This window comes from Pyrgilauda ruficollis, unplaced genomic scaffold, assembly GCF_017590135.1.
Source record: "Pyrgilauda ruficollis isolate IOZ18807 unplaced genomic scaffold, ASM1759013v1 scaffold29, whole genome shotgun sequence".
NCBI lineage: Eukaryota > Metazoa > Chordata > Aves > Passeriformes > Passeridae > Pyrgilauda > Pyrgilauda ruficollis.
In genome coordinates this window covers 7829250-7855894 of record NW_024524266.1, presented here as the reverse complement: position 1 = coordinate 7855894, position 26645 = coordinate 7829250, and the positions used below count along the sequence as shown (strand labels likewise).

General features: G+C 42.8%; 1 protein-coding gene across 1 annotated transcript in view; it reads left to right on the top strand.

The window, feature by feature from the left end:
- Window positions 1-26645, top strand: part of GPM6B (glycoprotein M6B) — a 106934-nt gene continuing 80289 nt past the window's right edge. The window contains exon 1 of the mRNA XM_041472303.1: window positions 1-111. Within this exon, the coding sequence (XP_041328237.1) occupies window positions 108-111 (4 nt within the window). The 5' untranslated portion in view covers window positions 1-107. The remainder of the gene's footprint in view (window positions 112-26645) is intronic.

Below are 26645 nucleotides of genomic sequence, written 5' to 3'. Positions count from 1 at the left end.
CACCCGGCGCAGCACAGCCCGGCCCGGTCCGGTCCGGCATAGCCCGGCACAGCACAGCGAGCCCCTGCCCTGCGCCCCCCGCACCGCCCGGACCACGCGAACCAGCCATGGGTAAGCGAGCGCGGCTGCGGCAGAGCCCGCGCCCCGGGGCCGCAGGGGAGCCGCGGCTGCGGGAAGGGTGGGCGCGGGGGCAGGTGCGGGGCAGCCCCGGCCGGGGCAGCGGCAGCCGCCTGTTGAGCGCCCCGGCAGCGCGGGGAGCTGGAGCGGCCGCCCCTCCGCCCGCCTCGCTCGGCGCCGCTGCCGCAGAAACTCCGCGCAGGGAGCGGGAGCGGGGACGGGCGCAGGGACGCCCTGTCCGGCGGGACAACGGGACCTTGCTCGCCAGCTGCAAAGCGCTCCCTTCCTCTGAAAGTAAATCATTGATGTGGGTGATGATGATGATAATCAGAATGCGGGATCTGTAGTTTCGGAGGCGGTTGTAGGCAGCCGGCCCGGAGCTTCTCCATCCCGTGGTCCATCCCTCAGAAGCCGAGGAAGGGGCGCACTCGGGGGGACAGGGGCGGCCGTGGGGCCGGAGCGTGCCCGGGGCTCTCCGCGGCTCTCGGTGCCGCCGCCCGGAGCTGGCACTGGCTCGGTCTCGCCCGGCTTCCCCGCGGCGTACGGCGGAGCGGGGGCGCAGCCCCTCTTCGCCAGACCCGCGGGTCAGCTTCTGCCGGGCTGGGAAGTTTGCTCGGGAGAGGGGGAATAGCCTCGGGATACAGGCGGGAGGGTGGAGTGGGTAGTGCTGAGTACTCCGTGTGCCGGGCGTGATGCATTTAGGTGTGAGCGCTAGGGAATCCTGCGGGCCATTGGGGTAACGTGGTGCGCTGTTCCCTCGGCAGCGGGGGGTGGAAAGTGGCGACTTCTGTTCCCGAGCTCACGGGGAGGGCAGCGCTTGCGTGAGTTGTTAACAGGAGCAGAAGTGGGGCCCTAGGGAGGGAAAGATCCGTAGCGCACATGGGTCCGTGGGCAGTCAGCACTCATCTTCAGCATTCCCATCCTTCCAGCATGGGGTTTTAGTATATGGGCTGCTTCCCGCGAGCTCTCTTTCAACCAACAATATATCCAAATTAATTAAGGAGTACTGAAAGTTAGGAGGTTTGGGAAAAGAAAAGATACAGGCGTGTTTTTCTATCTTTGGTCTGGTTTGCCACTGGCATATTAATGCTTAGAGGTTGCAACTGCTAAAGCAGAGCTATCAGTGCGTGCCCGAGTGTTAATATGCACATACTGATGCTGGCACTGTCTCTGATTTAATTAAGAAGAAAAAAAATTAATTACTCAGCCAAAGCTAAAGGAAGCTGATGGAATTCCTATGGCTGCTACTTTGTTAAATTAATTCGCATCACCTAATTCCCTAATTTCTAAATGCTTATTAACTGGTTTGTTCCCTAGCTTAGTGAGGATCAGACTCCAGTATTACTCTAGTATTAATGTCTTTTTACTAAGCTTTTTAGAAGTTTTCTACACCCCTTTTAGTGCACAGTAAAGTACTGATTTCTGTAGCCTCAGCAGCTCTGATGGTTGAAATAAACCAACCAACCAGCTGTTGGTTAGCAGCATCAAAAACCTTATTTTTTGTATCCACAGTCTGATACTTATTTTTTAGACTATTCTTTTCCTGTGTGAATTTTTGGTATTAAATGAAACTGCAAAGTGGGCAGCCTCTCCTCTTGTTTATAACTTACTGTCTTCCCCCTAACTTACACTTTTACTGGCATGGGTTGATGTCCAATAAATCTTGGAATGGGGAGGGAAGAGGGATAGAAACAAAGGAATGTTTTTACTGTCTTATTAAGGGAAGAGTATTGATTTCCATGTAAAATTGTTCTTAAATGTCTTTGCTGCTAAGTGTGTGAAATTGGTTTTCCTTCAGTGAATTAAGTTGCTAGCAGTTTGGAATCAAAACTCTGTTTTAAATCTTTGTGAGTGATTCACCTTAAAGAGAAGCCCATCTTTATCTCAGTTGTAAAATCTTAAAACCACTAAAGTTAGTCTTGCACACTGTGGGTCTGCAACAGTGTGTGAAGTATATAATTTATGTCCTTATAGAATGTGTTGTCCTGAATGTAGCAGTTGGGAAAAGGGGAGTAAAGACAAGAAAACTTTTCTTGAACATTTTGCTCATAATGATGATAATAACAACACAAAATTCCAAGGTCTGCCGAGTTCTTTGCTTACAAGCATTGTTGGGTGACCAAGCTGTGCCTGAGTTAATGGCAGTTTGGTCAGTCAGGAGAGGGGACTTGGAGCAGAAATTTCATATGAAGTACTTCAAAAAGAAGTCACAAAAAGAAGCCTTTGTCAGCTGGTGATCCAGTCCCCCATGAATACAAGGTTTTGTTTCTGTCATTGCATAACTGTTGCCCTGGCACTAGGTAGACTGAGGCTGATGTGATTGTCTCACCAGGCCTTGTGTGGAGCCCCAGTGCTGCTATTGAGCCTCCTGACCTGATGGCAGGGATGTGTTGGACTGCTTCTCATTAAGACAGTTGGAGTTGTCCTTGCTCACACAAAACCTTTGTGTAGGACTGGCTTACCCAGGCTGGTTTTTGTTTTCCTTTTTGGAGGCTGAGAGCTCTCTGCAGCCATTATTGTTCTCTGGGCTTTTGGCTCCTTCAGCATTTCTGAAACTTGGGCACCCTATTCCCAGCACTGGAAGGGGTTTGCACTGGCTGGCTGGAGGGTCCTCATTAATGACCAGTGCATTGCTTTGTGCATCTCCTGTGAGAAATCCCTCCCATGGGCATCGTGGCACACACTCTCTAAAACATAGTGTTTCACTTAGAAGGTGGGGAGTGGGGCTGTTATTTTACAAAATGAACAAAAACATGCAAAAAGTTTTGGTTCCTAAAAGTTCAAAAAGCATGATACAATGTAATTTCTTGGGAACTGTGTGTCTTTGTAATTTTACGCTTTTTCTTCTTTGTACTCTCTAAATTGTTGCTTTTTACTTAAAATAAAAAAAAAAAAAAGGTTGAAGCAGTGTGGGTTGGTTGGTTTTTTGAAAAGAGATGTTGAGGAGAACACTGTCTACAAAGAGAGGATGAAATTTTTCCTGTCTTTATGTGGGTTCTGGTCCATTTCTCTGAAGGCCCAGTGCAGGAGCGGCTCCCTTGTGGAGCCTAAAGGCCTGGGAATTCCCAGAGGTATCATACTGGGACCATCTCCTGTCCTTCACACCTTCTCCAGCCCATCCAGCTCCATCACCAGTACTTGCTTCTGTGTCCCTGTAGTTCCTCCCTGAATCCCAGAGCGGACCTTCACTTTCTTCATTATTATCTTCAGGAGTTCCAGCTTAGGGGCTGTTGCCACCCACAGAAATGGTCCTTGCTTTTACACTAAATGTGTCTGAAGTAGGTTCAGATATTCCCTAAACCGGGCTTTCTTCTTATAAACAGCTGGGGGCAAATCCTGAAAGAGAATCAGTCTTCTTTCTTACTATTCAGATATACATTTCATTCAAGTAGGAGCTGAAATCTTTAGTGTCTAACATTAATAGTAAAATCTGATTAGCTTTGGTCATTAAGGGTGGCTGGATTTCAGTTGCCAAGTGGTGTAGTCCATATTTTCTTAAATCATTCACCTCGTAAACATATTTACCCTTATTCTTATTAAAAGAAAATAAACAAGTATTCAATTTGTCTTCTCATAAAACCTGCGAAATACAAAATTTTATACTGCTGCCCTTCTATTTCCACAGCACCTGTTTATGCTGTTAAAAGGTACTTAATTTGCCTTCTCACTGTAATCCTTCTTGTCTGAGAAGGAGGTGGAGAAGAAAATGTTATGTATCTTAAAAAAATCTGTGTTTTCACTATATTTACAGGTTCTTCCTCATCCTCTCTTTTTAAGTGTGTGGTTCTGTAATACAGGATATCCTCCGTCCTGTGTGTTAATTCTGTGTCTGGTTGATCTTGAATTGTTACATTTTAGAAAAACATACTGGATGATAAATTGCATCCCTGGGAGGTCTGAATTGTCAGTGTCTGATTGCCTGTCTTTTTCAGAGTGTTTATAGAATTTTTAAAACCAGTTGAAGTCTCCAGGTGTCTTCTAATCATAGAATATTTTGGTTTGACCTTTAAAAATCAATGAATCCAACTCTTCTGCTATGTGCAGGGACATCTTTTCACTTGCTCAAAGCCCTGCCTAGCCTCATCTTGAACACTTCCATGGAAGGAGCATCCAGGGATTGGGCATCCACAACTTCTCTGAACAATATTTAGTAATAGCTAAAGTCCTTCCTCTAAAAAAAATAACTCCAGTGTCCATTTCATGATTAGGTGAAAAAAAACCTTGAAACCAAAGCCAGTGAAGCCCCCTTCCTGGTATGTCTTTTTTTCCTCATACAGTAGTATCACGTTGTCTGTGTGGTGCACGTTTTCAGGAGCGAGGATTTTCCTTTCTCTGAGGTACACAGTTGTTGAAGGCAGATGCAAAATAGCTCCTCTTATTGTATTTCCACTGCTAATTTTTGGTTAGAAATGTGTCGTTGTCTTTTCAGAAGTGGGAGAGCATTTCATCCAGTGAAATTTCCCTGAAGTAGAGCATTTGCTGATGCAACTGCTGTGTGTTGCTGCCTTACCTCACTCCCTGCAATGGCTGCTCTTCCCACTGATGGACTTCTCTTCTGTTTGACCTCTCCCTTGGGCACCCCAGCTGTGTGTGCCCTTTGCCTTTCCCCAGACACGCACACGCCTGGTCCCCATGAGTGCCTGCCCTGCACCTGCCCAGGCAGCACAGCACCTGCTCCTGCGTGCAGCTCCTGGCATCACTCCCGCTGAGGTGCCGAGCGCTTGCACAGAGCCATGGAGCTGCCTTCCTGGAGCCCGCCTGTGGAAAATTCAATCTCTTTGTGGCTCCACAGTGTTAGTGTTTTGGAAGATGATGCAGCACATTGCATCTCGCTGGGGTTCCATTCTGGTGAGGTGTGTGGTGAGGCATTTAGGAGGTCATTTTCCAGGGTTTGCTTAAGCATGCTTGTGGCTGCATCGGTTTAATACAAATCAAGATTCTTTCTGTTCTTCTGGCTGGTTCCTTAAAATCCATTTATGTACAAGTGCCTCTGGGTTTGCATTGGTGTGAGCAAATGTAAGGAAAGATAGTTTAGTTTCCATGTGGATCATCAAAGATGGATGTATTCAAGTGATGGGTCCCAGCTGAGACTGCAAGCTTCTCTCTGTAGAGGCACAGAATCCTGTGTGGGGAGGATTACTGGGTCAATACCCACAGTGGTCAAAGGGCAAAACAGAGCCCATCACATCCATTTCATAAGTTGGCTTCTTCCAGGTCATGTGCAATGTAGCCTGTGGCCCAAAGGAAGCAAACTTGGCTTGACAATACCCAGAGAGGAATCCACATCTCCTGATCATTTTCCAGCATTTATTCTGCAGGCAGGTGTGAACTTGAGATAGCTCTGGTGCAGGGATAGCTGTGCCAGTCCAAATCCTGTCACCACTCCCTGTAAAGACAGTGGGCATCAGTGGAGATGGCACCATTCAGTGTAATAAATAGGTAGCATCCTATGTACCACTTAATTCTTAGCTGTTTGTTGCTTTCTATTGCTGCTCTGTCTTGGTCCTTTGGCAGTCTTCCTCTCCATAATTATTTGTCTCTTGGGTTTTAGGCTCAAAAGCTTGCATGCGGAGTTGTGGCTTGGGAAACATTTACAAGCAACACAAAGAACTATGAGAATTCAACATCTTTTATTCTCCCTGGTTTTGGAGCTCTTTGATGAGCAGCAAATTTCAAAATGTGAATGGAGCTTATGTTTCATTAACAGAAGGATGTGCCAGCCACAGAGCTATCAATAGGTACAAACCTCAATGCCTTCCTCAGCATCACTTTCGGCCATATTTGTTTTATGCTTTGAGTTGTGTGCATGTCACACTTGGAAATTTTAGCCTAGAATTATATGTACAGAAAAGGTCTTTCAGAAATGTGTTTGTACTTTAATGTTTGGGATTTTTTTTTTTTAATTTTTTTTTTCTCCTGTGGGGAGATGTTGAAAAGGACCGTGGTTCAAAGCTAGCTGGTACTTGGGTCATGACTGGATTTCTTGAACTGATTTGAAGTATCCAGTGTAAGATACAGCCTTCATAATTTTGTTTGGGGTTTTTTTAATGTCTGTTAAGTGCATAGAGCAATCATTGCATATTGCAGCCTAAAGCTCTTGTCTTTGAATACACTCCTTCAATGCCAGTGGAAATACAAGAATTGCCCTGGTGTAAACCATACATAAATCAGAGCTGGATTGCACTGAAGGCAAATAGGGCAAAAGTTTTGCAGGAGTAAGGAAGCAGCTGGCTTGCCTTCCAGGTGCTGGTTTGTGGATAAACAGAGGGAAAGGACACCTTGTGTTAACAATGCAGCTGGTCAGGAGATCCAAACCCAGAGTAAATGATGGGAGTTCAGCCAGAGGAGGTTTATGTTCTGAGCAGTGCGCTGGTTTTCTCAGTATTGGAAACATACACTTGGGCTTATTGGTTGTTTTGCTGAGCTGGAGCAGTGGAGCCTGCCCCGATGGCCAACTGGGGAGGAATCTGGCTCCCTCATGCTGCCAGCAAGGCACAGCTGACTGGCACTCTCCAATGTCTGGCTTTACCTTTTAGTCTGTGTTTTTGCCAGCTTACATGCTAACAAATTGATGAGGCTTCTCAGTGCTACTGCTGGGTGTGTACCAGTGGAGCTGCTGGTGCAGGTGAGCATTGTTTGCCTGCTGACACCCTCTGGGAGCCCCCTTGGCCGCGTGGCTGCTGTTGGGTCCTAGCTATCACTTCAAGAGAGATTTCATGTGCTTTTTTTTTTTAATTCTGTGGATTTATATGTGTTTTCTGATTGGGCACAAATGTTCCATGGCATAAGACGGTGCTTTTGTCAACTGAAGACTTCTTTTTAAAATTTCTTAAGTTCAAGATTCTGAGAATTTCTGTAAGGATTTTCTGGAATGGAGTCCTTGGCACACACCATGCCAACAAACACCGTGCAAGTCTGAAGTAGTGCAGAACACTGGCTGGATCTTCAATGCTTTTTTGTAAATTCTTGACTAAAGTAGTTTCAATTTTCTTGTTGTCTGTGTTTTCTGTATCTTATACTTGTGCTTTTCTTTTTCTTTGTTTTATTTTTTTTTAAGGAATAACTTTTGGAAGGTTTTAAGTGATTGCTACTTGTGTCTATACTTACGCTTTTGTTACCAAAACTGTGTTGACATAAATGTCAGGCACTTTCCCAAACAAAAGCGTAAAATGAGTTTTTGTATTTGTAAAGCACACAGCTGAAAATAAGTTTGCCACATGGACCTTCCCTTGTGGGAAATTAAATGCTTTTCTTGAGCTGTTTAGGCGTGCATTGAAAAAAAAAAAGTCATGAGGAAATGGAGATGTCTAGTGGGAGTATTTTGGAGTTCTTTTGGTGCAAGCACAGGGATCTGCTCCAACACATCTGTCAAGAACCCACAACTTGCAAGGTGTAAAAACAAGGACATTTAATGCAACATCTGCTCGCGCTCTGTGACGGGCACAGGTACAACAGCCTTGAAATCTCTGAGATATTTGTCATGCCATGTCAAGGGAATGTAACAGAATCCAGTCCATACAATTGCCTGCTCTCCAGCCAGGGAAGTTATTAGGTACTAAAGCTGATAACAGTTGCATTGTGCCAAAGTTTTGCACAAGCGAATGCGAGGAATGCAGTGCAGAGGGGGCTTTGCTGTGTGTGACTGATGTAGCAGTGTTAGTAATTACTTCCCTTATGCAATGTATACCTTCACTTCATAGACATTTCCCCCATACTGTGCTGAAATTGAAATGGTGATTCCTCATGCTTGGTAGTTGTCTGATGAAAACCCCCCAATTCAGATTATGTCTGGAGACTTAAAGAAATAATGATGTGGAATAAAAAATATCCAGTTAAATAATTTTTGCTGAGTTTAGCCTGCAATTTTTTTTCTTCCTTTAAGTTATTTTTAAACAGTTTGAAAATGCCTGTTTTTCTCCTCAAACTTTATCTATGAGAAGCATACAATAGATGCTTAATCTTTAACCTTCTCCTAAAATTCTTTGACATTTTTCATGTTATCTGCCACTGATATGCTTGCAACACCATGCTTGAGAAATTGTTGTGATCTACCACATACTAAAGTCCTCTTACTCCTCAGAAAAGCAAAAAGAAAGAACAAGGAAGGATTAAAAAAAACTCTTGAAAATGCTGATATAAAGTAGCTATGACAAACTGAAGGTAGGTATTTGAGGAGTGGGTGGAACTGAAACAAAACACAAATGAGGTAGCAGCACCAGTCAAGACTTAATTGGTTTCATCCTTAAACAGTCTGCAGATTTCATTAAAATGGTTTTATTTTCCTGTAAAACTTTATTTGTGGATTTTTTTTGTGTTTCCTATGGCTGTCATCATAAAATCTGCTGAATGTTTTCCCCATAACCATCAGCTTTCCAGCTTGTCCAGAACGGTTTAGGGTCTTTCCATTATCCTTTCAGAGAGGAAGTGCTGGATATCATGGTCAAACCTTGTCCTTCCCTCCCTCTAGGCTGTTTTAGGTTTTGTGGGCAGGGATGTGTGTGGGTAGATAGTTCCCTGACCCCCTTATTCCTGCTGGCATTTGATACTCCACTGAAGACTTTCTCCATGAAGTGACATCCAGAAGCGCTTGCTGGGTTTTCACACATGGTAGGTGAGCACAGCTGTGACTGTGACTAGTGCTTCCAAGTAAGTGATGTACCTCTCTGAGAGACTTTAAAAGCAACAGCTTTAAAATAAACAGAAAGTCAAGAGACACTTCCTTAAAGCAAAATTAAGTGCTTTCCTGGAGGGAGGTTGGAGTCTTAGATTTGCACAGTAACAAAAAGGCATGGTACATGTGGAATATTAAGTGTTGTTGCCAAGGCTAATGGAAAAGTCCCAGCTGCTGTTAAAACCTGACATATAACTGTGTTAATTACTGCACACTGAGTCTTCCGTTCCTATAAGAACATGCAAAAAAAGGGTTCAGGAAAATGCCAGGGTAGTTACAGTCAGCACTAGTTACTTGTCCCCCTTACAAAAACACAGTTGATAAAAATACTTTGTTTCATGTTTGATTAGTTGATCTTAGATAGCATTGGTATTTTTTGGCTGTAGAGATACCTGCAAAATTGGTCAGTATGATGGCTGTAGGATAGCTATCTGCTTTCTGAAGATTACCTACCCTCTTAGAAAGAACTGTGTTCAAAATGGTTAGAAAATTAGAAATGTTCCTTATTTGCCACAGAGTTGTTGGGTTTAACTGAGGGATGAGAATGGAAACAGTCCCTGAGCTTCTGTTGAAAAGAACCTAAAGAAACCCTACCATTTACTTGGAAGTGTGGCATCTTTGTTCTTTGGTTGTTCCTCTGGCCTGCTAACGGGGCTCTGTGCAGGACTCCTGAGAAGAGACTGAAGAGGATGTCCTGGTTTTGGCCAGGACAGAGGTATTTTATTGGCAGTAGCTATGAGGGGGCAGAGCCTGGAGCCATGTGTGTACATCTGGGTTGCTATTCTGTACCACCCACATCACTGCCAGGGATGGAAGTAAGGGACTCCTGCTCCTGGGAGGAACTTGAGCATTTGCAGGGTGGGGAAGCGTGGCATGTGGAGGGTGTCTGCCACTGTTTTTCGCTGTCCCGGGCTTGTGAGCATTTTTGCCTGTAAATCACCCTCTCTTTATATGCTTATTTTATTAGTGTTGTTACTGGTACTGTTCATTTTCTTATCTCGTTGCTGTTTCTAGTAACTTGTTCTTATCTCAACCCATAATCTCTTCCTTTTGTTTCCCACCAAGTGGGGGAGGAGGGGAGTGCTTATTTTCTTTTTAGTGGGAGTACTATACAGGGGAGTGCCCTTCCTAAACCAGGACAGTGGACTTCATAAGATGACACAGAAGGGGAAAAGCACTTCTCCAGCCAAAATGTGAGTTCCCAAAGCACTCCTTCCTCTTTGCCATCGTATAAGGCAGGTTTATCAATTCAGAAAATGCCATCATGCTTAAGTTCTTGTCTACTGTAGTCCTTTTAAAAATACTTGATCCTTAAAACTCTTGTTTTTTAGGGAAGAGACTGGTAAGATTAGTAGGAGGGAAGCATGCCTTTTTCCTTCCATATGTGTTCGTGAGCGTGACTGCTGTGCCCACTTCCCACATGGTCAGTAGTCTGTCTTCTTCTGCATGTGTGAAACATCCCTTATGTTGGCTCCTGTACCTTGTAAATAAAGTGTTTTCTATTGACTTACTCAGAAAATATGTCAAGCTTTTTGTTACATATGCTTCATTGCTCCAACACTTGTGCTTTGCATTTGCATGTGGTTCTTACATCTCTGTGGAGAGAGATTTATTCTCCCTATCCAAGTTTAAACATAGGAGAAAAATCATGGAATTGTAGGATGGTTTGGATTGGAAGGTGCCTTAATGATTATCCAGTTCCAACTTCTCTGCCGTGGGCAGAGGCATCTTCCACTAGACCTGAGCTCCATCCAGTCTGGCACTGAACACTTCCAGGGACGGAGCATCCACAACTTCCTTGGGAGACCTGGTTACAGAGTCTCACCACCCACTCAGTAAAGAATTTCATCCTAGTATCTAATCTAAATCTGCCCTCTTTTCAGTTTGAAGCATCACCCCTTGTCCCATCACTGCACTCCTTGGTAAAGGGTCCCTCCGTATCTTTTCTGTAGGCTCCCTTCAGGTACTAGAAGGTGCTACAGGATCTCCCCAGACCTTCTCTTCTCCAAGCTGAACAGCCCCAGCTCTCTCAGCCTGGCTTCATAGGATGCTCCAGCCCTCTGATCACCTTTGTAACCTCCTCTGGACCTGCTCCAAAAGGTCAATGTCCATCCTGCCTTGAGGACGCTGCAGCCCCAGAGCTGATGCAGTGCTCCAGCTGGGGTATCACACCGGCAGAGTAGAGGGGCAGACTTGCCTCCCTCAGCCTGCTGCCATTCTGCTTTTGATTCATCCCAGAGAACAGTTGACTTTCTGGGCTGCAAGTGCACACTGCTGGTTCAAAGTCAGTTTTTCATCCACCGACACCTCAGGTCATTTTTGGCAGAGCTGTTTTCAGTCCATTCATCACCTGGCCTGTATGCATGGTTGAGATTGCCCTGTCTCAGGTGCAGGACCTTACATTTGGCCTTGTTAAGCTTGCTTTTATTTGCCATTTTAACACTTTTCTTGTGTCAGGCTAAATCACTGACATCACAGCAGTATCCCAAAATTTAATTTATCCTGAGCTGTTCAAAGACATTCAGGATAGGAATTTTGTGCACTCAGGTGACTTCGACATCACGGGTGGACTTGTAGCAGTAACCTGTGCTCTTCTGTGGCAGACACGGATGGAACTGTGACACTTGAAGCCATCAGGCTTGGCAGCTGTTGTGTGCCCTGCTTTGTCCTGAAGGGGACAGCTGGGAAGGGCACCCTGGTGGCGGCCTGCATCTCAGGCCTTCCACAGCGCTTGGGATGTACCATGCCAGTGCTTCCTGCTAGGAGATACTGACAATTAATTTAAAGTCCTTCCCCTAGGTCATCATGACTTTAGGGAGCTTTTGCACTTACTCAGAAACTGCTTTTCTTCTGTGAGAGTGACCTGCCAAGGCAGCTGTGTTTCTTTTAAGCACTGAAGTTAATGATACAAAACATGAAGCTTGAGAGGAGGAGATCAGGATTCCAGCACTTCTTAACTGTGTACTCACTGTTAGTGTCTCTTCTGTGGGAGACCAGAATGATCAGATTTTGTGGCTGCAGGACAAAGTGTAGGTCATGGCTTGGACATCTGTGATGCTTTCTGCAGGGGCTTTTGAGGAGGGTCCTCATATGGCCTTTCTGTGCTCAGTGTGAAAGAAGACAAGCTTTCTTTTTTTCTCCTGGTGTCTTTTGTTTGTTTGTTCTTTTATTTGTTTGTTTTATTAATGAAGTACAAAGGAAAATAGGCTTTTCAGATGTATCAGCAACATTGCATAAGAGGATCCTCCTTGTGTGTGTGGAGGCTGCTGAAATAGTCTTTGGTTACATCAAGCCCTGTGGAGTAGGTGTAATCAGAGGGTACAATGGCCTTGTATGTGCTATGGCACAAGTTGCAGAGTGTGGAAATCTGGCAGTGTTCTGCCTGGCTGTGTAGCTTCTGTACAGAAGCTATGTATGGTTACTACATAATCCATAACATAGGGTTATGTAGTAAGCTAAACTTAACCTCTGTTCACATAATCTTAAATTGGCCATTAACTCAATCACACATACTTTTCATTTCCAGTTTTGCTTGGGAACGCCATCTCTTCAGTCTCTTTTCATGAAGCTGTGTGTGGGCTTACCTGCATTTGTATGGTAGGAGTTTGCTCAAGAAGTACCTTCCCAAATGTCAGCCCCAGCAGCTGTGTTCCTTGCAGACATGTGGAAGAGGCAGGGCAGCAGTTGCCAGCAAGCATCACCAGTGTCTTTTGTTTTCCTCCTAGCTATGGTGACCCTGGATGTGAGACCAGGAATGTATGCACTGGAGATGATTTAAGGAAATGTGCACCACTGCATACTAATTGATTCGGGTCATGGTACTCACAGGATAAGTGCAGCAGCTTCCTGCCTCCCAAGTGGTTCCTGTGGTTCTGATGTGAACCTCTTTGGCTCATGCCAAGAAAAAAAACTGCGTAGTAATTAAAATTAACCTGACCTGCTTTAGAGGAGCCTGGTTTGAATTAGGGCATGATTATTAACTCTAGCAGTATTTGGCTTTGCTAAATCTTTCCCTTTGCTTGCACATCATTCATTTCCTGCCATTCCATCAGCTCAGTGACTGGGGTAGTATCTGTTTATGTGAGACCCCCCCCCATCTCTGTGGAGGAGAGCAAGGCTTGGCTAACACAAAGCACCAGCCTTGGTGGGACTCTGTCAGGGCACAGAGCTCGGTGGCTGACAGGGTCTCCTGCTGTCCCATCTCCAGAAAGCCAGCACTGTGGGAGTAGAAAACAGAGAGTGAAAAGATAACTTTGTGTGCATAACTGACCTGAAAGCTGCTCTTCTCATGGGTGTCTAAAATAGTTAACATAATTGGGCTGCTTGGAGTTTACTGCTTTAAATTCAAGTCCTCTGAGCTTTAAGGGCATTGTCTTTTATATCTGTGTGTGGGAAATTCAAGAAAAGCAAGAGTGCAGCAGAGTTCTAATTTCAAACCATAGAGGCTTCATCAGTTTGAAGGCTCAAAGTCCCTTGCTTGTGATTTTTGTTCCCATGAGCTAGATGATGTGCCTATTTTTTCTTTATATGTGGATGACACCATTTTAATGTCTCTTCAAGCCCTCTTTGTTGGCTGGGTAATAGATGAACAGGAGTTTTCATCAAAAAAATGCAGTAAAGCCTTTTTGAAAAGGAGCATTTTGCATCTGGTTGTCTTTCCATCAGGTCACAGCTACAGAGTGCCAGTTTCAAGGTCTCTCATATGACAGCTGTGCTACTTGTTTTCCAAGGCATTTTTCAGACAGGAGCCATTGGGAGCTGCTGAAGTGTTTTCCCAAATTCTTCCCTGGTGTAGTGCCTGGATGCCCTGATGCTCCTGCCTTGTTCTGATGTGTCATACAGTGGTGTGGTAAGGTCCTCCATGACTGATCTCTCGTGATGGAGTGAATATTCTTCTTTTTTCACCATTTGTTTGTTTTTACAGTGTTTAAAAAGTTGATGTTGGCAGAAAAACAAAAACCAGTAGGATTATTTTTTGATCCAAACAAGCAGGATATTTGAATTAGAAAGGTCTTTCTCTCAAAAAAACTGAAATATTTTTGGGACAAAAATGTTTAACATTGTGTTACGCTGCCTTTTTTTTCCCTCTGAAAGAATTGTCTCTGCAGTGAAATGAAATTGATCCATAGTTTGAAGGCTTTTACTGGACATTCCTTCAGCTTGGGAACAATTGGAAAGGAAAGCAAATGTGTGAGTTGTACAGAGAGGCTGTGTTTCTTGCTCTGGTTTTCCCTGATTCTTCCTTTGAAGTTCTAATTTATTTTTAGAAAACATGAGAAATTAGAGGTCACTAAACATAATTTTCTGTGCTCCTACAAAATCATTAACCACTGATAATACCTAAACATGGCAGTCCCTTCTCCCTTTTTGAAGAATCACATTTTTGCAAGATACCATTAACCCCCACTAGCTGTAAGGTGTCTCATGTTCTCTACAGAGCATCTCTTTGATTTCTTGCTTTCTGTGCAAGGATCAGCATCCTTCAGAGAGCTGCAGATGCCTCGTTGTTTAACACTGCAAAATCTTTGCTCTTGGTTTCTGCTCCTATCCAGCCATTGTCTGTTGTAGTCCTTGAATGTTGAAAAAAAAAATCACAAGACTTGCTATTATTTTGGAGGCTTTTGTTTGCTGTTTGTTTTCTGAGCATTTAGTGGCTGGTACTTACTTCAAATTTTCCTTCTTCCATGGTGATTAATGGAATTTTTTATTTGGAATTTTTTTTTCGGTAATTGGTAATAGAAGATGAGATCTTTCATGTATGCTTTAGAACTGGGACTTGAGCTGAGCACCAGATCTTGATAAACTTGCTGATGGCATTGCAAGAGGCAGTTCAAGTGCAGCTAGCATGTTTCTTATGAAACTCTAGTACCTGGGCTGGTTTTTTTGGGAAAAAAAGGCTCAGTGTGTTCCACTCTACCTGCCCCTGCTTCTTATGCTCTCCTCTTTTGTGCAGGGATTACTGTTGCAGATCTGTAGGAAAGCACAAAGTCTAGGCAAATACTGAGCCTCCAGAGCCTGTGAAAGACCTATGTTTTAAGGAAGCATATCTGAAAGGAAATTGTGGAAACAAAACAGGGATCTCTTCTTTTGGTAGGTGGTACCTATTTGCTGTCTGGAGAAGTACTGTGGTATACCATAGGGACAGTTTAAATTCTGAAAATACTCTGTGGTGGGTTTCTTCCCCCATCTCTTCCACCTAGTCAGACAAGATTTTGCTGTTTATTTTCTTTATTTGAGTGATGTTATGTGTTAGTCTGATACTCCAGTGTATTCCCTGTTCAGTCATTAAAGAGGCTCCATCAGTTGTTACATCTTTGTTACAAATGTGTAGTTTAATACCAATAAATTTGAGAGTGTGGGAATGGGGATTTTCATAGTATGCCATTAAGGAAGTGTTTCAAGACTGATGTAAGGGTCATATTCTTTTGCTCTGCAAGCTCTGCATTTTTCAGGCAAAGTTTGCCATAACAGAGCAGTTAGGAAGCAGTGGTTAGTGGGTCAGACAGGCCCAGGGGGCTAAATTGGGGTTTGCTCAGCCAAATGTTAGTGCTTTTTAATCAACACTGAATTTTGTGTGCAACATTCTCTTCCTTCCCCAAAGCCATAACAAAAAAAAAAAAAAAAAAAAAAAAAAAAAAAAAAAAAAAAAAGGGTGTTCAATTGGGTCATGCACAACATCTGTCCTTTACTAAACCAGTTAGGGAGGTACCCCAGTGAGGGAGGAGAAGCTGCTATAGCTACTGTTAGAGCATCTTTTCACCACCGTGGCTTTGGCGGTCTGGGACTAGCAGCTGTTGATGAAAATCCCTGTGCAGTCCTCAAACCCCACTTTAGAAGGAAAAGGAGAATTTCCTTTCAGGTTTTGTGCTTCATTTTTACAACAATTGCAAAATTCCGATAAAACTGTGTCATGAAGATTGGAAGTGCAATTAATTTGCAGTGCTGGGAAATAATTGCATGGATTTCTCTTCGCCCTGTTCAACTTCCTTAGGTGTTAGGCTGCTTCACACTAAGGAATTGTTTTGTCAAATCTCTCTGCTGCCACCTGTTCAGTCTCCAGTAAATGTAATTAATGTGATGGTAGGAATGACAGAGGCTTTGGCCTCTCTTGTCTAGAGGGTTTATGTATTCTCCACCACAGACTATGTGTTAATTGGGCTATCCTGATAAGTTTCCATTTGCTTTGGTGCAGGCCTTTTTTGACAAAAGGCTCCATGGAGGCCAATTTAATTTTTTTAAAAGTTCATTGCAGTTAAAAAGCTTCAGTGAACATAAAGTGCAGGCATCTTTGATTTGAAGTTTTTTAAGTTCAGCTGAACTTCTTCCAATTAATGGGAGTTTATTAAATTCATCACGCAAAGCAGGCTGAGCCTGTGCTGTATTTTAAGCTGAGAATCACAATTTACTGGGTACTTACTGGTGGCTGCTGCAAAGGAACATAAGAGCAAAAACTGGTAATTTTCTTTTTAAAAGTTCTGAAGTAATTCACTCTTCCGTGAGAAGAAATATGAGGATCTGCTTTGAGGGGACTCAAGGATGATTGAAATCCAGCTCCTGGCCCTTCACAGGACAGCCCCAGGAGTCACACCATGTGTGTGATAGTCTTGTCCAATCACTCCTTGAACTCTGTCAGGCTCAGCGCTGTGACCACTTCCCTGGGGAGCCTGTTCCAGTGCCCAACCACCCTCTGGGTGAAAAACCTTTTCTGTCTAAACTTTCCCTGACACAACTTCATGCTGTTCCCTTGGGTGCTATCACCAGTCACCAGAGACAAGAGAGATCACAGCCTGCCCTGTGCTTTCCTTCATGAGGAAGCTTTAGGCTGCTGTTGCTTTACTGCTGCAAAGAACAGGAGAGTTAACTTGCTTTTGCCTTGTTTTGGGTGAAGAGCTTAAAAAATAAAAGCAGTAAGTATTTAAGTATAAGAAGGGGGTGGTTTTCTACAAAATATGGCATGACTTTCCATATGAAAGTGGATGACTTTCCTCTGAAAGGTCCAAAGCCAAACAGTTTTAAAGGTAATAAAGATTGAAATGGATAACTCCTCTCTGGGAAGCCTGGACTAGTTGTCTTTCTCATAATGTTCAGTGTTGGCCTCTCCTTTCCCATTATATGGCAAGCTGCAGAGAGGCAGTGGGTGCAAGTAGAAGTATAAAATGCATATTGATAAAACCCAAAAAACCAAAACCCCAAATATGCTAGAACATAAAACCAAATGCACATTTATTTCAATAACTGACTCTCAGAGGAGAGCTGTGCTTCAGGGTACAATCTGTTAGTGTTACATCCTGATTAGTATGAAAATTTGTCCCAGTTCAGCAATGGACTGATGGACAGGTCTCCTCAGATGCACCAACAAGCAGCCTTGTGAGCTTGAGAGGGAATACTTGGTGTATTTGGCAGCAGAACATACAAGGAGTCTGCTTGCTCAGGGTCTCTGTGTGCAAGCTCATGTTAAAAGACGTGTCAGAAAACACCCATGCACAGCAGGCGGAATTCAGCTGATTTGGGACTTTGCAGTAGTGATTTATTGCTCTTGCAAATGCTTGCTTGCTTTAATGGACAGTAAAAGTCATATTTTGTGTTAGAAGCAGAAAAAAGATTGTTTGGAACAGTGTATAAAGCATGACTTGGAATAATTTTTATTTGGCTGAAACATTGCATTAAAGACTAAATGAAAGATTTCCTTAGCTTCATTTTTTTTGAGTAAGTAGTTACAGAAATATGCATTGGTATGTGATAATCCAGGAAACAATTGATTATAATGAAATCTACCAAACGTGATTTATGCTATGAGTGCAATCTTGGAAATGTGATTGAAGATCACCACCATGGAAATGAAGTACAGTGCAATTTGGATACAAATTATTAAACTTGTGCAGAGAAATTATTTATGAAAGCATGGTTATTGGTCCCTAACAAACAAATGTTTCAGGCTAGTAATGGGGCAATGTACATACAAACTTTGACTTGGAATTTTAATTTTTTTTTCCAGAACCACACAACACTTTGTTTTTCCAGATTTGTTTTTACCACTGTTTTCTATTTAGTAACCAATTGTAATAAGAAAAAAAAAACTTGGTCTGTGGTGAAAATTTTAGTATAATTTCAAATGTTATGCTGTGTCATAGTTGCAAAATACATTAATAAAAACCAGGGCTCCTAACAGTCACATATGTATTGGGAAGTACTGTAATGATTACGAATTACAAGGACTGCAGCAGAGCAGGCTTTTCTGAGTTGCATTTTTCAGTCTTTTGTAAAAACGCAGAAACACCCCCAGATGTGAGTTAATTTTTCAGTAATGAAGTGCTAGCAATTACTTCTACTACAACCTTCCTGGGTAATAATTCTTCTCTAGATAACTCCCCTTGTATGTGCATCTAATGGTATCAATTAATGCTGTAACATGCTATTTCAAAACTGCATTGTATTGTGAATAAACTCACATCTCTGAAATGCTGAAACTCCTTTAGATACAACCATACTTAAACCTACATGTAGCAGCTAGGTGGCAGAAACTGTGCCTTTTTAAGATAAAGTGGTACTATAAATGCAGCAGTGTTGCTTTGCAGTGACGGTTCAGTTTCTTTAAAAGAAAAAATTTTGTGATACCTTTGTATTGCCAGAAATGTATCCTTTGAGAAGACAACAGTAAGCAACTTCCTTCCGTTTTATTGGTGGTATCTTTTCTCTGAGTGTCTGAATGGTCAGAAATACGTTCTTCTGTTGTATACCTGCCATCTACGTGGTTATAAAAGAAAAATAGCTGAGAGATGTCACCTTGTACTTTTATAACTGTGGCATTCTCAGTGTCTGCTGTGTCATTTACCTGTCATACCTTGCACACCTATATACATACAACAATTAAACATGTGGGTGTGCCCCTGTAGAACAAAAACCTAGGCTGTTAACTGTTTAAAAGGAGGGACTGTTTCATGGGTTTGTGTATCAATGATGGCCCAGTCTGCTGGGTTTTTCCGCTGCATAAAACATTGGCCCAGCAGTGTGTGAAGGTGCTGTCTGATCTTTGAGCTACCTGTGCTGTGGCAACAGCAAATAATATTTTAGTGTGCACCATCTTATCAAAGTTACACAAGTTAGTTTGTTTTAAAAGTCCAGTAGACTTACTGAAGAGCGACTGAGTTATTTTGTGTGATGGGTTGGGAAATAAGTGCCTTGTTACAAAATGGGGTATTTAAGAAAATGCTTGAGGATGCAGAACTTCTGACCTCTCTAAATGAACACTTCATGTGCAACAGCTCTCTTAACTCTTGGCTTTCCAAAAAGCTGGATTTCTTGACAGCCAGGTAGGTTAGAATTTGCAGCACATGAGCTGTAGGGTGGTTCATTTGTTGTGATGTTTAACCTTCATTAAATGAGATATTAAACAGACTTGTATAACTTTACTAGACTCAGAAGACAACATGCAAGTTTTCCTCATAGATGAAATTGTTAAGAGCAGGGTGTCCTAAAGGGCAGTGAGAGGGATTAGCGTATCTTACGTGTATTGAACATTGAGGAACACAAGTCTTACATGGCAGTTGAATAATTTGTAGGGTTGTTGTAAAGTCCTTTCAGTCACTTTTGCTTTTTAATGTCAGTTTTGCACATTAATATTATTGAGAAAGCATTATGTTTTTGACTACAGGAAGTGCTATCTGATTAAAATGGTCTTGAGAATCTTCCCAAGAGCTTTTCTTATAAGAACAAGCATACTGACTTAGCAAAATGCTAAGCTGTTCATTAAGGCAATATGCTGTGGCTGCCAGCCTCAAGTGATTTGCATGAATTTGAAGTCATAGCTGTACCTGTTTCTTGGGTTTATGGCTTTGAGCAAGTGAGTTGAATTGTTTTAGCCCACTTCTCATTCATTTGTTTACGTATTCAAGGTGCTTTATGGGCAATTATTGTCTTCAAAATGCTTCAGTGCCTAAATTGCGGGTGATGCTGAAGAAGTTTCTCTGTGGAAACGTGACTCAGAGTTGCAGATTTTATTCATACTTGTTCTTAGCATTATCACCCAGTGTGTATTTGCACTCTCCAAAAGAGTGATGTCTGACAAGGCTCATAAATCACATCCCTTTGGTTTCTTCTGTTGCAACCATGAAGTGGAAGACTGGAAGGCAAAAAGAGCTGTAGCTGAGAAAGAGGCATTGCCTTGCCTTTAAGAAACCAATGTCACATTTTTTCTGCAGTTTAGTTTCCTTCCAGCATTCTCATGGCACTGTCCTCTCTTTCTATGTGTGCTTGTCCAAACATGAAACACTTACAGTTTTTTATCATTTTAAGACGACAGACAAAATGACAAAACAACCCCCAAAAATTAAGCAAGAAAAAACCATGGAGAAGTCCATTGCCACTTCAGAATTTTGACATGAAGCTCTTTTGGGGTTCTTCCACCTTTGGGGCTTCATAAATATGAAGCATGTCTCAGCTGCCAACCAGCCTGTTATTGATTTCTGTTCACATGGGAAGGCTGAGTTCCATGGTCATCCAGAAAACAGAGGGACCTCAGCCTCTGCTACGTGACTGAGAAGAGGTGGCAGACAGGGTTTAGGGTTTTGAAAAGAGTAGCTGCATTTCCTGGAGTTCGTATGCTTGGCTACTCTTGAATGGAGAAGCTCTTGTACTCCTTCCTGGTCTTGAGACATGCAGTCCCTTCCTCTTTGTTTACCCATTTTTAAAGACTGAGTTTTTCCTTGTGTTCTGCGAGTAAAGTCAGTGTATTCTGTCAGTGGCCATCCAAAGGAAGGGAGAGAGCCCACAGCTGGAGCAGGGAAGAGGTGCATCTGCTGTGAGGCCCTAGTCCCTGCTCCAATGGTGACTGAGTGACCTGGGTTAAAGAGGAGAGGGAGCGGGTGGTGAGCAGGGGGATTACACTCAGAGATGGGAAAGGCTGCACATGGAAAAGTGGAAAGTCGTGGGAAAAGAAGCACTCCTTGCACATGAGGTTAATAAAGAAAAAAATATTGTCTAAACGGGAAGTGAGTTAAAATTTGTGCTTGGGACCCTGTCAGTGAAGTCTTGATTTATCTCTTCACACAACTTCTGTATGTGGTTCAATATATTATTACTGCCATAGATGTCAGTATATGCATTTTATTTTGGATACGTAATGCTAGTAATGCAATGTGGCATAAATCATCTGGAATTTAAACTCATGTTGTGCCCATTTCACAAAATTTAGTACTTCTTTCCACTGTTAAATTGAGTTATGGTTTAACATCTGTTGGGACAAATTGGGCTACATGGCAAATTGCGAGACGGAAAGTGTGTGTGACTATTACAATTTTAAGTGTAGCTAATTTCTCTTTGTCTTTCTCCCTCATTTCATAAACTAATCTCAATCTTGGCTTTAGAGCCACTGATTTACATGTATGAGCAGTTTCTCACCTGAGAGCCTCTTCTCTAACCTTACGGAAGAATTCCTCATGAATTCAATATGGAATTCACAGTCTGGTTTAAAAGAATTTGAGAAGCTGTGTCAATGCTTTACATTTCTCAAGGACACAGGTCATCATGGTATTTTCAGGCCAGATTCTGATATCTCTTCTTCATCAATAGTTTTCACTGTGAAAAGGTCCAAATCCAAAGGCTGAGTTTAGCAGATCTAATAAAAGCAGCAGAATTCTACTCTTTTTGGCTTTTACCATGTCCACTGTGAACTTGAATAATGTTTTTTCATCATGTTGGTGAGATAATCCCGTTTTTTCCTGCTTGATTTATTTCTAACAACTCTGAAGGCCAATGAATATGGTATTTTCTGGAATGAAGTGTGTGTTTGGAGGCTGGGGGGAGTGTCAAGCTGTTTTTTGTCCTTTTGTTTTGAACTCCTCTTCCACAGAAGACACGGTGTCCTACAGACAGATAGAACAATGCTATATTCCGCTTTAGCATCGAATCACAAGCAGGGTCTTTGGAATTAAAGTTGGCGAATTGCCTGGATATGTCCAGTTTTTAACAAGCACTGCTTTGTGCATTAGCACCCTACGCTTCCTCCCTCCCTCCCTCCCCCCAGTGCTGCCACTGAAGAGAGGAGGAGAAACAAAAAAAAAACCAAAAAAAACCACAACAGAATAAAAGCATCTGTTAGAGTGAAAATGGGGAAGAAAGAAGGGATGAAAAGGGCAGAAAAAAATGTATGCCAGAACAGCTGTCAAATTTGTCAAAAGAGCTGGAGAGCTGGGCATTTTAAGTTAGTCACACTCCTGAGTATCTGATTACCTATGTATAATTTTAATTTTTTTTTAACATTAGGAACAGTGTAGCTGCAACACAACTTTTTGTACAGAATGCACCTCAGTTTTCATCAGGATGTTTGAATGCTCATTTACCAAGACTTGTACCCAGGCACGAGCATGTGAAAATTTGACACTCACATGTTCTTTCAGGGAAGGGCACTGAAGCTGATAAAGGCTCTAGAGAGTGAGTCGTATGAGGAGTGATTGAGGGGGCTGGGGGTGTTCAGCCTGGAGAAAAGGAGGCTCAGGAGAGACCTTGCTGCTCTCTACTACCACCTGAAAGGAGGCTGCATCCAGGTGAGGGTTGGCCTCTTCTTCCACGTAACCAGTGACAGGATGAGGGGTCATAGGCCGTGCCAGTGGAGGTTCAAGTTGGACATCACGAGGACTTTCTCCCTGGAAAGATTTGTTAGGTGCTGGAATGGATTGCCCAGGGAGTGGTGGAGTCACCATCCCTGGAGGTGTTTAAGGAAAGACTGGGCATGGCACTCAGTGCCATGGTCTGGTTTGCAAGGTGATGTTCACAGGTTGAACTCTGTGATCTCAGAGGTCTTTTTCAGCCTAATTGATCCTGTGATTCTGGGATTCTTTTTTTGAGTATGCAATGGAACACGTGTTGTGGTGAGGAATATAAATTATTATTGAGCATAGTAACTAAGTCAGGGTTTGGCAGACTTTGAGCTACATTTTAAAACAGCATTTTATTAAATATTATTGTTTGTGCTGCTTTCTTCTTAATTTTCTGAAGAATAAATAAATGGAAGTGTCAAGCTCAAAGAATTATTCTTGAAAGAGATCTGTGGAAGTATTTAGCTGATGGCCTTGAAAGACAGTTACCCATGAAGAAAAGTACTATCGTACTGTTGGTAACCTTATTGACAAAATGGTAGGTGAAGAGCACCTTCTGACCCTCTGTTACCCTGTTTTACTTTGGTCAAGCAGTGTCAGTGATTGCAATTGCCATTAAGGTACTATTTTTACTCACCTGAAAAAATGTTTGTCTGGTACATTTAATGCAATGTGTCATTTCAGCCTACCTACAGAGAAAATTTCAGATTTAAATGAGGATATATTCCTAAAATCAATTGGCTTGTAGTAGCTGCATCCAGTACTGCACCCCAAAGAGGAAGGAATTGTGAACAAGTGTGCAAATAAGCCAACCCTTTAATGAGAGGGGAGGTGGCCCTCTAATGAGGAGGTGGCCCTCTGTGCTCCCCAGCTAGGCTAAACTCATGGGAGCTGGAGTCAGCAGACAAAGCTGAAAACAGAGCTGTGAAGCTGAACGGAATTCTTGTAATTCTTTTGAACTGCAGGCAAAATTATTTGACAGTGAAAATTGTACCAGAGGAATGTATAAGCTCAAATATTTGCAGTGTAGAGAGCAAAGGGAAATCTACAGTCAAGTAAATGACCATAACAGATGGCAGGGTTTTCTGCATTTGCATTTTATTTTTGACCGAGAAATGAGGCTCTGGAGCAAATCTCATTTATCCTTGTGCACTGTGCTTTGGTTCAAATCTCAGAGCAGACCTGGAGTCCATGACCTGGTTTCCTTTTGGATGAAAATGGCCTGAAATTTGCCCTCCAGGAGGGCACTTGGGAAGTTCCCACCACTGAGGGTTGCTCAGTTCATGGGATCAGGTTAGAGTTGGTTTGAAGTCACCTCCTCTCTCCTGAAAGTGCATGGGTACTGGGACCTCAGCAGTGACTGCTCCCCCTGCAAGTCTGCTGCTATTGCTTTGCAAGTTTACTTTTCTGCTGAACCTCCAGTGATTACTTAAAACATGTTGACTAAGCTATAGATAGCTTTTTTGGTAACTTTGCACGTGGTTTTGTCATGCATACAATATGCAGGTCTATTTTCAGGAGATGCATAATCCAAGTTTTTTAATTTATTAAAAGATGGAGGATAAATAATAAGTCAGTTTAAAGTTGTTCTTAGTTTGAGTGAAGAGCCCATCATTTTAAATCACTCCAAAACCTTCAGTATTTATCAGTTAGCTAAAACAACTGTATACCAAATCTGCCAGCATGTGTGGAGCTAGTAAACAGAAATAGTTGCATCTGATCACTCTTGATCATGTGTATGCTGTATTTTAAACCTGCATGTGATCTGCCACATGCTGCCAGTGATCCACACTTGTTTTGGCTCAAGGCTTTTGTGAGAAGGTGCACTTCTGAGGGAAGCTGGAGAGTGGGGAGCCCTTCTGAGGAGCTGGGAGGTCTGCGGAGCTCATACTTGTCCCTCTCTCTGCAGTGAGGGTGGGCTGTAGGTGCCAGGGCAGCCATGGGCTCATCTGGCTGCCTTCAGCAGCATCCTGAGGAATCCTGCCGGCTTGCTGAGGTCAGAGCACTTGTACTTGGTCTGTCTGGTGCTGCTTTGGCAGGGGCTGCGCAGGGCTAGCTCTGGGGAGCGCTTCCTGGCCCCATGGGTTAAGGCGGTGGCTACAGTTGGGGTTTTTTTCCCAAATCTGAATTACTCTCTAAGCAACTGGGCTAGCAAATAAATAAAATGAGAGTTTATAAACAAAAAGTCGTTTCAGTAGTTCCTAATTGTGGGTACTTAGCTAGGGACTGCTGCTAATCTGATTTGGCTTTCTTTGAAACCTAACCAAAAGCATAAGCTCCTTGAGTATATGCTGCATACAATAATCATGTAGGTGATAAATCTGTGTAAACCTCAGCTTAGGTTTTCAAAGTTTCAGAGGTAGTTTTGCTTATGAGGAAAGCTTAAGAAAGTATTTTATTTAGTTTTTGATTTGCTTTTATGGCACATCACTTCCCACCCACCATAGCTCCCCAGCTGTGCTTGAATAGCTATCAGAGCTCAGAGTAGTATCTGTGCCAAGGAAATGGTGCATGTGAAAAAATCAGGAGGTAAAAGTTATGTCACAAGGGAGTCAAGTTATTGTGACTCATTTCACTCTGGCCTTTAGATCTGATGCTTTTTAAAATTTTAATTAGTTTCTGTAGTTCTCCCTTCAAACTGTGTTTTGGTTTGGCAGAGGAGACTTGATGAACAAGCAAAACAATCAAGTGATGCTGAAATGGTGGTATTGAATAGGCTGTAGTACAGCTTCTGAGATTCGAGAGAGTTTATTCAGGTAGAAGGGCCACTAAGTTGATCAGAGGGATGGAGCATCTCTGCTGTGGAGAAAGGCTGACAGAACTGGATTTGTTCAGCCTGGTAACAAGTAGCTTTGGGGTGACCCAATTGTGGCCTTCTGGTACCTGAAGTGAGCCTACAAGAAAGATGGAGAGAGACTTTTTACAAGAGCATGTAGTGACAGGACAAGGGGGATGGCTTCAAACTGAGAGCAGGTTTAGATTAGATATTAGAAAAAACTCTTTACCATGCGGGTAGTGAGGCACTGGAACAGGTTGCCCAGAGAAGCTGTGGGTGCCCCATCCCTGGAAGTGTTTAAGGGCAGACTGGAGCTCTGAGCAGCCTTCTCTAGTGGGATGTGTCCCTGTCTGTGGTAGTGGGGCTGGAACTAATTTAAGGTCCCTTCCAACCCAAACCATTCTGTGATTCTATGATACTCTTAGTCAGAATGGAGACATACCATGGCTTGTTGCAGCCCGGCAGTGGAAACCCACATTTCTTGCTGGGCCTGGTGGGAGTCTTCAGTACTGTGGCTCATTAGGGCCCATTCTGTGGAGTGAAGCCACTGCTCATAAGGTCCCAGTGTCCCTTCTGAACATTTTACTGGAGGGTGGGGGGTCAAGTCAGATTAGCTCTGGTTGGGGTGCTTTGTGTGCTCCTGAAGCACATGTCTGGGTTTAGTTGCACTAAAAAGGAAGTCAGTTTGTGTGCTCTGAAGCTACACCACAATGTGGGACAAAAGGAGTGGCAAGGGGGAATGGATGGAAAATGTGTCAGAAGTGCACTTATCTCTTCATCTAAATAGTAATTGTTACGGTTTTTTGCTCCCCAGCTGTTCGGTTTCTGTGTGTTGTTGTGAGAGGTCAGTGCTGATTTTGCCTGTTGAATTTAGCATTCGTGTTCCCTGGCTATTGAAAGGATCACTGCAGTGTCCCCAGCTTTTTGTTTGGTTTTGGCTGAAGCATATCACTTAGTTATAATTCACATGATATTGTCTGTCATTACTAAACTGCAGCGTTGCCCTTGTCAAAACTTGGCTCCAGCTGTTCACCAGAGTGGTGTGAATGGTGTTTGAGTGTGCACATCTGGTCATTTTGGAACAGGTTTAGTACATTCTTTTCTGTTGTAGAGTTCAGTTTGCAGCTGTAAAGCAGACAGACATAGCACTAAATTACTCAGTTTCAGATAAATGCTTTCTTTGTGACTGCTTTGTGAAAAAGATTTATGGCAATACTCTGTATCCTGATATGCTTCTTCCCGTTCTTCTGCCACTTGCCCAAAGTCTGACATCCTACAACTTGTGTGTTAGTCTTAGCATCTGCTTACCAAGTATATAATTATTACCTAAGCTGAAGATACAGATTGTATAATTAAAGCAATAAGCTTAAGTAGAAATTTAAATTGCATACATTTTTGCAGCCATAGAAATTGAGAAAAATTTAAAAACTGAAATACTCATTTAGCCCATGAGTACCAGCAACTTCTCTGTCCTGCACTTGAGGAACAT